We start from the raw sequence: 12251 nt of genomic DNA, 5'->3' as shown, positions 1-12251 counted from the left end.
TTTAAGTAAGAGCTTTTGCCACTTTAACAATTAAATTTGTTTGTGGAAAACAGTTCAGTGTTTGTATTTAATTTCAACTAATGATTCTTTTCATTACCTGCCAGTTATTTCCTTAACAAGATTAACCGTTGCCTTCAAAATGTCAGTAAATAGTGAACAATTGCTGTTATAATTTCTTCTTATGTCTTGTTTTGACCAACAGTTCAATAGATATTCAGTTTACAGCCATGAATGTACAAAGAATCTAACATTTCACAGGCTGGAATCTTTGATATTTCTACTACAAATGATTATTAAAATAGTTTTCTTCAGTACATGAATCATTTAATCACAGCAACTGTAGCCGTAAGTGTTCATTTATGTATTTCTTTACTTTTCTTGTCTTGAAAATAGTTGTATTTGATGGCATTGACTTGTTCTAATCTTATATAACACTTGCATGCACAATAAATAACCAGCATATTGGACATGTAATCATAGAAGACATGTTGAATCATATTCATCTACATGACTGGATCATTATCCATGTTTCTGATGATCTGCAGGTGTTTTCTTTCACTCCTTCACACTCTTTGTTATTTCTTTATCAACTGATGCACTTCAGCAGTTTAAAGATGAACCCAGTTTAGTTCCTGACTGGTTTTAACTTCTCCAGTCCCATCACCAGTAATGAACAACAAAAGCAACAACACAGTTTATTCTCTAAAATCACAGTGTCACACTTTGAAGCGGGCTCAGTCTCCCACCATCAGGCCTGCAGGAAACACTTGGTACTGCAGCTCCAGCAGTTAGAAGTCAATTTTAGCAAAAACTTTTGTTAATCAATCAATTTCCTGCCAGTTATCTGGCAGACAATATATCGTCCAATAAAAGTAGTTATCATGACAGGATTAATGTGCACACGAGTGGAAAATGAAATGTGGTTTTTGGGTAAATGATTTTAAAGTGAATACACTTTCTGTCCTCTGCTGATTGTCCTCTGCCGTCTCTGCTCTGCTGTCTTTCAGTCCTACAAGATCATCAACTTCGCTCCGACCCTGCTTCAGATCATCGTGTCGGAGCAGGTGGAGTTTCCTGTTCGGCAGGCAGGTGAGACTCTCAACACGGTACACTCCATCAAACAATGCTGCTGTTGTTCTGAACTGAACAACTGCTGGGATGTTTGCTAGTCTTTATGCTTGAATGCTGTTAGACAATTTGCATCTTGATTGTGTAGTTTTTATATTGACATCATGTCTACTTTATACATTTTTTTTGAACTAAAGAGCTAAATAATATCAACAATAATCACTGTGTACTTTGCCATTCAAAAGCTGAGTAACTTGTTTGGTTTCCTGCTTGACGATGTCAGTTAAGTTTACAATAGATAAAGATGTCATTTAAGTATTTTCATGCATCAATGTCTTCACATGCTGTTTTCTCATTAAAGGATGAGGCTGGTGTTTTTCTGTATTCTGAGTGTCAAAAAGTCCTTTTAAATCCAGTCTGTGGATCATATGAACAACTAGAGGGATATTGTGCAAATTTATGTTGTTGGTGTGCAGGTTTACCTGATTCTGTGTGTGTGTGTGTGTGTGTGTGTGTGTAGCGGCCATCTACCTGAAGAACATGGTGAGTCAGTACTGGCAGGACAGAGAGCCGTCTCTGGGCGAGGTCGTCTTTCCTTTTAACATCCATGAGAACGACCGGCAGCAGATCAGAGACCACATTGTGGAGGGCATCATCCGCTGTCCAGAGTCCATACGGTACACACACACACACACACACACACACACACACACACACACACACACACACACACACACACACACCACCAGTTTCCACCTCTCCTCACTTCATCTTCTTTTTACTGTCCTTGTTTTGACAAAGTTGGTGTTTGAAATGCATTAGACTGTTAACCCTCCTGTTGTCCGTGAGTCATGGAAGGGAGGAAGGAAGGAAGGAAGAAAGGAAGGAGGGAGGAAGGGAGGGAGGAAAAAAAGGTAGGAGGGAGGGAGAAAGGAAAAGAGGAAGGGAGGAAAGAAGGACAGAGGAAAGAAGGAAGGGAGGAAGGTAGGGGGAGGAAAGAAAGAGAAGAGGAGGAAGGGAGGAAAGAGGAAGGATGGAGGGACAGAAAGAAGGACAGACGGAAGGAAGAAAGGGGGATGGAGGGAGGATGGAAGGGAGGATGGAGGAAAGAAAGGAGAGAGGGAGGGAGAGAGGGAGGGAGAAAGGAAAAGAGGAAGGGAGGACAGAGGAAAGAAGGAAGGGAGGAAGGTAGGGGGAGGAAAGACAGAGAGGAGGAAGGACAGAAGGAAGCGAGGAAGGGAGGAAAGAAGGAACAGGCAAAACAGACGGGGTCAATTTGACCCGGGAGGATGACATGAAGGTCAATATGTTGAGAAAAGCAACATTTCCAAACCTGAATAAACAACCTCGGTACCTGCCTGATTCACTGACTGTCTCCATACACCTTCGCTCCGTCTGCAGTGCCCAGCTGACCATGTGTCTGCGAGCCATCATCAAGCACGACTTCCCCGGCCGCTGGACCGCCATCGTTGACAAGATCGGCATGTACCTGCAGTCACAGAACAGCGGCAGCTGGTATGGCAGCCTGCTGGCTCTCTACCAGCTGGTCAAAACCTATGAGTGAGTAACGTCTTCCTGTTCCTGTGTTCCACCTCGCTGCTCTGACTGTCCTGCGTGGGGAGCTGTGTGCCCTCACTGTAGGAATGCAGCCTTTCAGGGAGTAAAGTAGCCCTCTTGATGATGCAGTGTAGTCACAATGCGTAGAGCTCCAGTAAAACTACACATGATCCCAGCATAAATGAATCACAACCTGGTTCTTGTTGCTTTTGCTGCAATGCAACATGACATTAATGTGTCTCCTGTGAGTCTTACATCTGTATAGAATTCAGTGTTAAATTGCTGGAGTGCTCTTTTAAGGGCCACTGAAGTACTGTGATATAACACTAATGGTTCCTCTAACATACACAGCTGATTATTTTCTTACTTAACCACAATTTACTACATAATAAAACCAAAATGGTCACAAATGACATCCTGTGTACTGTATATAACATGAATGTAGAACCCAAGTACAAAGTCAGACAAAATACATCAGTGTAGAAAAAGAAACTTTATTTCTGACATCGTAGAAAAATAAAAAATTAAATTACAATACAAAGACAAAATAGCACAGATATATATACAGGGTTATAGCAGTATTGATTAAAACATATACAGATGTGTTCCAATGCTTCCAAAACCAAGAGTGCCTCGTGTCACTCATTGTAGGGGTCAGTAAATCACCACTTCATTTTTTGATTCATACATTTAAAATTCTTAACACAGCATGAAAGATGGGGTCATTTTTAATAACAAACATGTGACATATGACAGTATAGCTTACACAAATACAGCAAATACAGAAAGTTGAACAGTATGTTTGAGGACTTTTATCTCAGACAAGATTATTTTTACACTGACTTATATTTCTGTAATAATTGAATTTAAAGGGTTGATCAAAATTCTATGTTGTTAAAAGGTGAAAGTATCAGCATCCAAAAATCCACTATTGGTCAGACTGTAATTAAGATAGAAGAAAAACACCCAAACCCCATACTGTGGTGAACATTATGATCATCATCTGTTCAGTTTAGCCTTTATAAGAAGACGTACAGCTCACTAAGGAATGTTGACTAACTGTTTAGGCCCATAACTATTTTTAACAGACAACACTCCATATACTCAGGCTGAGGAGGAGTTAGTCCATTAGTGTGTCTTACAACAGAATCTCAGCGTTTTAAAAATTCAGCATGTGAAATATTGAAATCACTCCACTGTATTTCACTGTACTCTATATGTAAAAGCATGTTATGTATAAGTAGAAAGTTTGGTGAGTGTACATATGATCACATTTCTAATCAATCTGTTATCATGCTATTTAAAATCACTGGACAAATGAAAGTGTATGAAGGTGGTGTCTCTTTCCTGTGTTCTTCCCAGACTGAAGGAGCTGGAAAATTAAACAATAATGCTCCTTTCCTTGTGTGTGTGTGTGTGTGTGTGTGTGTCTGTGTGTGTGTGTCTGTGTGTGTGTGTCTGTGTGTGTGTGTCTGTGTGTGTGTCTGTGTGTCTGTGTGTACTTCAGGTACAGGAAGGCAGACGAGAGGGAGCCGCTGCTGGCAGCCATGCAGATCTTCCTGCCGAGGATTCAACAGCTAATCAGCCAGCTAATGGCAGACGGCACAATCTTCTCTGTCCTCATCCAGAAACAGATCCTCAAGATCTTCCATGCACTTGTACAGGTGTGTGTGTGTGTGTGTGTGTGTGTGTGTGTGTGTGTGTGTGTGTGTGAGAGAACTCATGATATAAAGCAGGGACAGTGACTGGAGGTTGTGGAGGCTGCTTTTTTTTCAATTCCAGTACAATATATACGTACATGTTTTTGTTGCTGTATATTTTTTTATTATTTATAGGAATTTATAATGATTAAATTCCCAATACTGTTTCAGTGCACTGTGTTTATAGTTAAACAGTAAAATATCATGCTTCCGTTACGTATCTTGTACCTATCATGTGTGTTTGCAAAGCATTGCAAAAAATGTGCGTTTTATGTACATATTCTGTATAGATTATCGGCCAATATATTGATATAAATTATTGGATTATTTTTACTCCCTAATATCGGTATCGCCCCCAAAAATCCAGTATCAGTCAGGCCTTAAATTTTGTTGCGTTTTAGTGTTGTGTTTAAGGACTGTCTTTATCATATAAAAGTCAAGAAAAAACACAGCTAGTTTGGAGTGAATCATAGTCCAGTATGTAACTTACACATCTGTGACATGATGTGGAAACTTGAAGCCTCCATTGCACAAACACTGAGGATAGATTTTACTGTGAAGGACACATCTGGAAAATTTGGGAAATGAACAAAATTTACATATAGATCAATTCAGACAGAAGTAGGAGATATAGTTTTTATGGAAAAAATCACATCAGACATGAATTATTAGTCAAAGCAGAATATTTTTCATAAATCTCTAAACATCTTTAATTTTCATGGGTTACGTCACTTTTATTTCTTTGAGTTATTAACATGTTATATCTAGTGTATATAAAGTCATACTACACTAGCAACTGACCATAACCATGGATATGCAGACAGTTATACAACAGTTAGTAAAATGTAAAACTTAACCCAAATAAACCTTAAACTTGATGTGATACATGACAGTAACAGGTGTATTGTTGATGATGAAGATGAGTGATGATGATGACAGCATTAACCTTGCTCTCCTACAGTACTCACTGCCTCTCCAGCTGATCAACAACACAGTGATGACTCAGTGGATGGAAATCCTCCGAGCCATAATGGACCGAGACGTCCCTGCAGTAAGACTTGCATAAATATTCATAACAACTCCTGCACCTGTGACAATCCTCTGACACTAATGAGCCATGAGGAGTTCAGCATTTATTTTTCACAAAAGACCTTTCAATACTTTTTTGTCAAGTTTTTTTTACTTGTTTAGAAAAGAAAAACTTTAGCAAATCATTAGACATGAGTCATTGCAGCTCTCTGACTTACTAAATCCAGTGGAATGTTAGATCAGGGCCATGAAAGCAGCACTGAAATGTTTTTGTCTGGGATCAGGCTACACATGGATTATGAGGAATAAGATTTATTTCTCTCTTTTCAGGGCCAGCAAAGCGTAAATATGACTCAAGCAGCTTAGAGTCTGTGCTATTAGTCACTACTGGGGATCAGATTTGGCACTTTAACCCTCTAAAGGCTGAACTATCTGTTTGAAACTGCAGTGTTTTGAAAATGAATTTGTATCACTTTTCAATAAGTCTACCTTTTTAAAAAGGCTTTGTGAATGGTTTATAATTGGCTTGTTTATTAGGTTGTGAACCCTTTCTAAATCATCAATAAGCTGTTATAACTCATCGGCAAAAAAGGGTAACAGTGACCAGTTGCTTGCCAAATAGTGATCCCATATATATCTGTATTGTTAAATCTCAGATTGGATTCTTAGCTTTGTCTTCATCAGGCAGCATCCTTGCTTTCCATTGTTTAAGTGGATTCTCTTCATATCTCTTAGCATCCAATTATGAGCATTTATTACAGAGTAATGAAAAGAGTTACAACCTGTTTTTACATGTTATGATAGATAAATAAATAAACAAATAAATACATATCTATATCTCATTAATTTATGCTCATAATGAAATGGCAAGAAACATGAAACTAGATGGGGGAGAATCTGCTGACTGACAAATATCTGACAGCTTATTTAACCTACATGGATATAAATGCAGCAGTATAGCCTACCTTCATCTTGCCAAATAGTGACCCTGCATTGCACGCCCACAACGTTTGGGAGCAGAGAAAGTCTCTTGCTCTGCTCCCAAAACGTTGTGGGCGTGCCCGCCGAGTTCGCTGAAACCCCGCCCTCTACCGAGTGTCACCTGTCAATCAAAGTCACCACCTCTACCAGAAACATGGACGCTACGTTTGAGAGCTTTCTGCAGCTAACTCAGCTGCTAGCTCGGCGGCTAACTCGGCAGCTAGCTCGGTGGCTAAATGGCTAACTGTAGACTGTAGGAGTAGTAGTGTGTGCTGTATGTATTTTTATACCTCTACAGCAGCAGAGGCGGGTTTATGATTTTCAGACCCGCCCACTAAATCCTGAACACAGAAATCTTGAAACACAGTTTGTGAAGCCTAGCTCCACAATTCAAATCTAAATGGTTGAAATGCTTTTTACACCTTTTTTAGAAATACATTTATGACCTATTTAATGTGTTTAGAAGAAAATGTCTGAATTCAGTTTACACAGTCTTTAAGTGAAGTCTGGTTGTATTTTTTCTTTGTTTGAAAAACTGACAGTGAAGTGTGTGTTTGTTAGGAGACGTTGGAGGTGGATGAGGACGACCGTCCCGAGCTGGCTTGGTGGAAGTGTAAGAAGTGGGCGCTGCGTATCATCACCAGACTGTTTGAGCGGTGAGTCCACAGCTGCTCTCACAATCTCCAAGAAACCAGATGTGTAGTTTTGCGGAGAGACGTTACCAGCTGCTCACGTGCTTCTGTAATGAATCACAGGTACGGAAGCCCCGGTAATGTGACCAAGGAGTACTATGAGTTTGCAGACTTCTTCCTGAAGACATACTCAGTGGGCATACAGCAGGTAAGCACACCTCAGCTGAGACTCATCACCTCTGACCATGGTTTATTTGTTGCTCAGACTCTGACGCTTTTTGTTTTTTTTCTGCCGTCCCTGTTTGTGTTTTTACATCCAGGTCCTGCTGAAGGTGGTGGACCAGCACAGACAAAAGCAGTACGTTACTCCTCGAGTCCTGCAACAGAGCCTCAAATACCTCAATCAGGGCCTGTCACACTCTCTGACCTGGAAGCAGATGAAGCCACACATGCAGGTAGGACTGGCATGGAGGAATGTGATGCAGTATGACCGGAGGACATCTAACATTTGTACTTTTAATATCAACAGTTTTATCTTAAAGATCTAATTAAACATGGGTCAGGTTTAAAGAAGGTCTGTCTGGTTCAGGTTGTATTTTGAGAATAATCAGCACACTGATTAAAGTCATTTTCATCTTTTTTGTCTCTGCATGATGAGACCCGGGATTCCATCATCTCATCAGTCTGTCTGCAGCTCTCCAAACATTTTCCTTCATCTACCAGACTTGCATTCCTCTCCATGTCACTGTGATCATGTTACGGTTTAATGTGAAACGTTAAAAGGACTCTGATCTCTTACAGACCATATGTCAGGAGGTCATCTTCCCTCTCATGTGTTACAAAGACGAGGACGAGAAGCTCTGGCAGGAAGACCCATATGAATACATCCGCATGAAATTCAGTGAGTGCTGCAAATTTCCCTGTTTGATATATACTTTTTACTTCATATCTCACTCAGTTCACTCAACCAGCTTGAAGCAACTCTGGCCTTACTATTTTGATGGTTAACTGATAGCCAATAAGAAATCAAGGATGTATTCAAGTTCTTCATCCAGCTTGTCCTTTTTTCTGTCAGTGTAGCAAACGAATAAAGCAGCTTGAAGTTTTCCTTTTTGGATATTGGGAATATTTTAACATCATACCTTTTTTAATGGTCAAAATACTACCAGATGTCACTGATAGCAGAGAGAGTTTGATAGCATTCTGTGACATTATACTGCATTTTAATGATCATGCAGTTGTTTGACAGTCATGTACAACAAATGAAAACTTTAGTTATTCAGCTACACTCTGCAGTTGTGACATTTCCACCGCATCATTTCCGTTGCATTTAGTGTTTGAGGAAGTGGGTATATGTGTGTTAATCATGTGTTGAATGTGTGATGTGATTCCTCTCTGTGGATGTTACAGACCTTTATGATGATCACGCCCTTCCAGCCACCGCTGCCCAGAGCCTTCTGTGTAAAGCTGCCCGCAAGAGGAAGGAGGTGAGAAGAAGACCAAAGGACATGTGATACACAGTTTGGCTTTTTGCCAGAGTAAAATAGAATAAAATACATTTAGTGAGACTTTATACTTAGACTGATGACTATGGTCAAAGCTCAGCAAGGATTCTACCTTTTAATACCTCAGTGTATAAAATGTCATCTAATGTTTATTCTTTAAAGTCTGTGTAAAGTGAGAATAGATATGTGTTCTGAGTTTGACATACCACAGGAAAGTGTATTGTTAACCACTCTGTCAAATTTGAATGAAATCGCCAAATATATGAAATTTGGCTTCAAAGTTGTGTAAAACTCAGCCTTTTTCTCTGCTCCCAAACGCTGTGGGCGTGTCCACCGAGTTCGCTGAAACCCCGCCCCCTACCAAGTGTCACCTGTCAATCAAAGTCACCACCTCTACCCGAGCTTTCTGCCACTAGCTCAGCTGCTAGCTCGGCGGCTAACTCGGCTGCTAGCTCGGCGGCTAACTCAGCTAACTGGCTAACTGTAGACTGTAGTAGTAGTAGTAGTGTGTGCTGAATACACCTGTATTTATACCTCTACAGCAGCAGGGGCGGGTTTATGCTAACGCGGCTGTGATATTCAGACCCGCCCACTAAATCCTGAACACATTTATGACCTATTTAATGTGTTAATGTCTGTTAATGTATAAAATGTCTGAATTCACTTTACACAGTCTTTAATATTTGACTTAAAGCTGCGTTAACCACTTAACGCACGCTGTTCCGTCTACGGGACGGGACGGATGTTAGGAGGTAGCCACAAGTTCTTCTGAATGTTTTAAACACCAACCCTTAAACATATATATTCATGCCGTACATTGTTAGAAAGCTTAGATTGTCCTGATTCATTCAAGACCACTCACGACTTATATGGTTGCTCACAGCCGTAATAGTATTAGCGATTAGCTCGGCTAGCCCCTGAGCTAAGTAAGAAAAGCTATAATGCTACATACCTTCAAAGTCTTCCCTTTATCCACAACGTTCATCTTATGACTCAGGACTTTCTGTACAGCTCGCCAAGTATCCATTCTTGTGAAATATGAGATCTGTTTCCATAAAACCGGAATACTTTCCTCAATATGTCCATGTATTTAGTCCAACACGTAAACACAAATAACAAACCATATGCGGTCCGTTTACGTCATTTCCTGACCTGCACGTCCATCTCAGAGTACACGTGACTAGATGTTTACGACCGTGAGCCTCTCCTGCTTCTGACGACACCACACACAAGCCAATCGGTGCTTAGGATTAGGCAGTACATGTCTCCAAAGTCAATGAGGACATGTGACCGACAACAATGACGACATGGCTTTGATTGACTGCTGTTCAGGCCTATGGAAATATTCGGTGAAATGAAGTTGATAACCTTTTAGCCAATAGTCAGAGGTTTCCAACGGTGTATGACACTAAGCTATCAGGTTTAGCTGTCCATAAACAAACTCCAAGCGTAACTGGCGTGCGCCCGGTGCGTAAAAGAGTTGAACCATATATCATTACGCACACGGCATTTTGGTACACAGTTGGTTCTTCTTCGACTTGACATATGACTTATACCAAAATAAACAGATAGATAGATAGATAGATAGATAGATATGGCCAAACAAAAAAATATGGTTATATGTAATAATAATAATAATAATAATAATAATAATAGTAGTAATATGGCGTCAGCTTTCATTAGAGACCAAGATTTTGATTGTAGGCAAAGGGGATGTGAAGTTATAGGTGTTTGATTACGGTTATACAGCTTTGGTAACCAAGTGTCCATTTGGAGTCTCCAAAAAGGACCTGAGGAAAACGCATGGACATACCTGTTGAAAAATAATTCAGAAAAATTCATCTTTTGGTCTTTTGACTCCAAATTTGGACTGCATGAAGCCAAGACCTGTGGCTGTGGCCTCATTGTGTCTATATCCTGCGGAGAGATCCCTGAATGTCTGTACACATGTCATTTAAAGGCAAACCTATGGGCGAGTAAACAACCCCATCATTGTAACCTCTGCCACTCTTTGTCAGTAAGTCACAGAATCACACAGACACTTTTACAAGAATCCTGAGAGTGTTTCCTTTCCAATGATACCAGACACATCTCTGAGTCTCAAATTATGTGGGGTCTGTGCTGCTCACAACTTGGCCATGTCGTTTAGGCTAACAGCATAAAAAACAGGGGCGTGTGTTAAGTGGTTAATGAGTATTCATTATCGATCAAATAATGACTTGTGTAATTTGTGGTGGTGAACCCATAAAGTATCAGCACCCAATCTCGCAGTTTCTCCAGTTAGCTCCACGTAGCATTTTAGCATCTTTTAGCTCATTGTTTAGCTTTTCCAGTCTGCAGCTAAAAAGCTACACATTTTTCTCAGGAGTTAGTGTAGACTAAAAAAGATCTAAACAAAGCTGGAAGGAGAGTGAGTGTTGGGCTCAAATTTGTCAGGTGGCTGGAAGAAAAAGAATAAGTGTAAATAAGTGCTAATGTTGCTAGGTGTGTTAGATGCTTAAATAGGTAAGTGTTAGCCATAACAACTATACAAGGTTGTTCTCCGTCTCTTATAACACATGTCACACACACAGACACATCTATTAATGCAGCTTTAGTTTAATTATAAATTCTACTAAAATATATATTATCGGCAGCTTCAAATTGCATGTCTAAATAAATGCTAATGTCCTGCTCTGTGAACTCTTTCCACTATTGCAGATAAGTTATTCAGCCACAGAGACTCTGAACCTTTTCTCTTTGTGTTTTCCTCTTGACAGGTTCTTCCTCAGATGATGGAGTTCTGCCATCAGATACTGATGGACCCCTCCTGTGACCCCCGCAAGAAGGACGGGGCGCTGCACTGCATCGGAGCTCTGGCTGAGCTGCTACTGAAGGTAAAACTGTGTGTGATTTCATCTTGTTTTTCTCAAAAAAAACCAACCAAAAAAAAAAAATTAATTTTCTCCTCTTGTGTTGTAACCTTCTTTGTTTGCTCTGTGTGTGTTTTCCATGTGTCATCCTACAGAAGCGGATGTACAGGGAGCAGATGGAGCTGATGCTGCAAAACTACGTCTTCCCTTTGCTCAACTCCCCTTTGGGTTACCTGCGAGCCAGGGTAAGTGAACCATTGCCTGTGGAAACGGCTTTAAATAAGAATGAAAATGAATATATACACCCCAAAAAAAGTGAGTGATAATGGTTTCTGTGCTGGTGCTATAGCGTTAAATCAGTCTATGTGTGATGTATAGTTATTTCCTACTAATCCCTCTCATGCTGACAGCACTCTTTACTGCAGGCATACACGCTGGGCAGTGGCTATGAATATTTTATACGTCTTTCATACTAAAGCAGCATTCCATAAAACATTCTGACATGACCTTTGGATTGTCCATAATAAGCAACAATGCTTCCATTGTTGCTTATTATGGACAGTATTTTATTTCACAGTTATGATGTGCAGGAAAGAAGAAGAAGAAAATCAGACGCTTGTAAACATGGATGTCAACAAAGCTTTAAGCCAAAACCGGCTTTGCAAAAGCCTCACGAGGACGGAGCCGCTTTAAACTTTTATTTCAACCGGCGGTTCGTCTTCTTTTTTTTTTTTTGTGCAAAAGTCAACGTCAGTCAGACATTAAGTGACTTTTCAGCCGCTTTCATCTCTGACATTTCAGATTGTTTAGACGTTGACTCGTGTATCTGGGTTTCCTTTCTTGTTCTCCAGCTTGACAGTTCAGCTACTTTCTGTACTCGCATCAAACTGAAAGTTGAACTGACTGCAGAGCTTCACCTGGAAACAA

General features: G+C 40.2%; 1 protein-coding gene across 1 annotated transcript in view; it reads left to right on the top strand.

The window, feature by feature from the left end:
- Positions 1-12251, top strand: part of ipo8 (importin 8) — a 33566-nt gene that overhangs the window by 1055 nt on the left and 20260 nt on the right. Inside the window, exons 2-13 of the mRNA XM_053344160.1 lie at positions 1008-1089; positions 1589-1745; positions 2470-2628; positions 4133-4289; positions 5287-5376; positions 6897-6991; positions 7091-7175; positions 7288-7422; positions 7769-7868; positions 8378-8454; positions 11232-11348; positions 11480-11569. Coding sequence (XP_053200135.1) covers positions 1008-1089; positions 1589-1745; positions 2470-2628; positions 4133-4289; positions 5287-5376; positions 6897-6991; positions 7091-7175; positions 7288-7422; positions 7769-7868; positions 8378-8454; positions 11232-11348; positions 11480-11569 — 1344 coding nt within the window. The remainder of the gene's footprint in view (positions 1-1007; positions 1090-1588; positions 1746-2469; positions 2629-4132; positions 4290-5286; positions 5377-6896; positions 6992-7090; positions 7176-7287; positions 7423-7768; positions 7869-8377; positions 8455-11231; positions 11349-11479; positions 11570-12251) is intronic.

Source organism: Scomber japonicus, chromosome 23 (assembly GCF_027409825.1).
Source record: "Scomber japonicus isolate fScoJap1 chromosome 23, fScoJap1.pri, whole genome shotgun sequence".
Classification (NCBI taxonomy): domain Eukaryota; kingdom Metazoa; phylum Chordata; class Actinopteri; order Scombriformes; family Scombridae; genus Scomber; species Scomber japonicus.
Note: the sequence above shows the minus strand (reverse complement) of the source record. Positions and strands in the feature narration are given on the sequence as shown.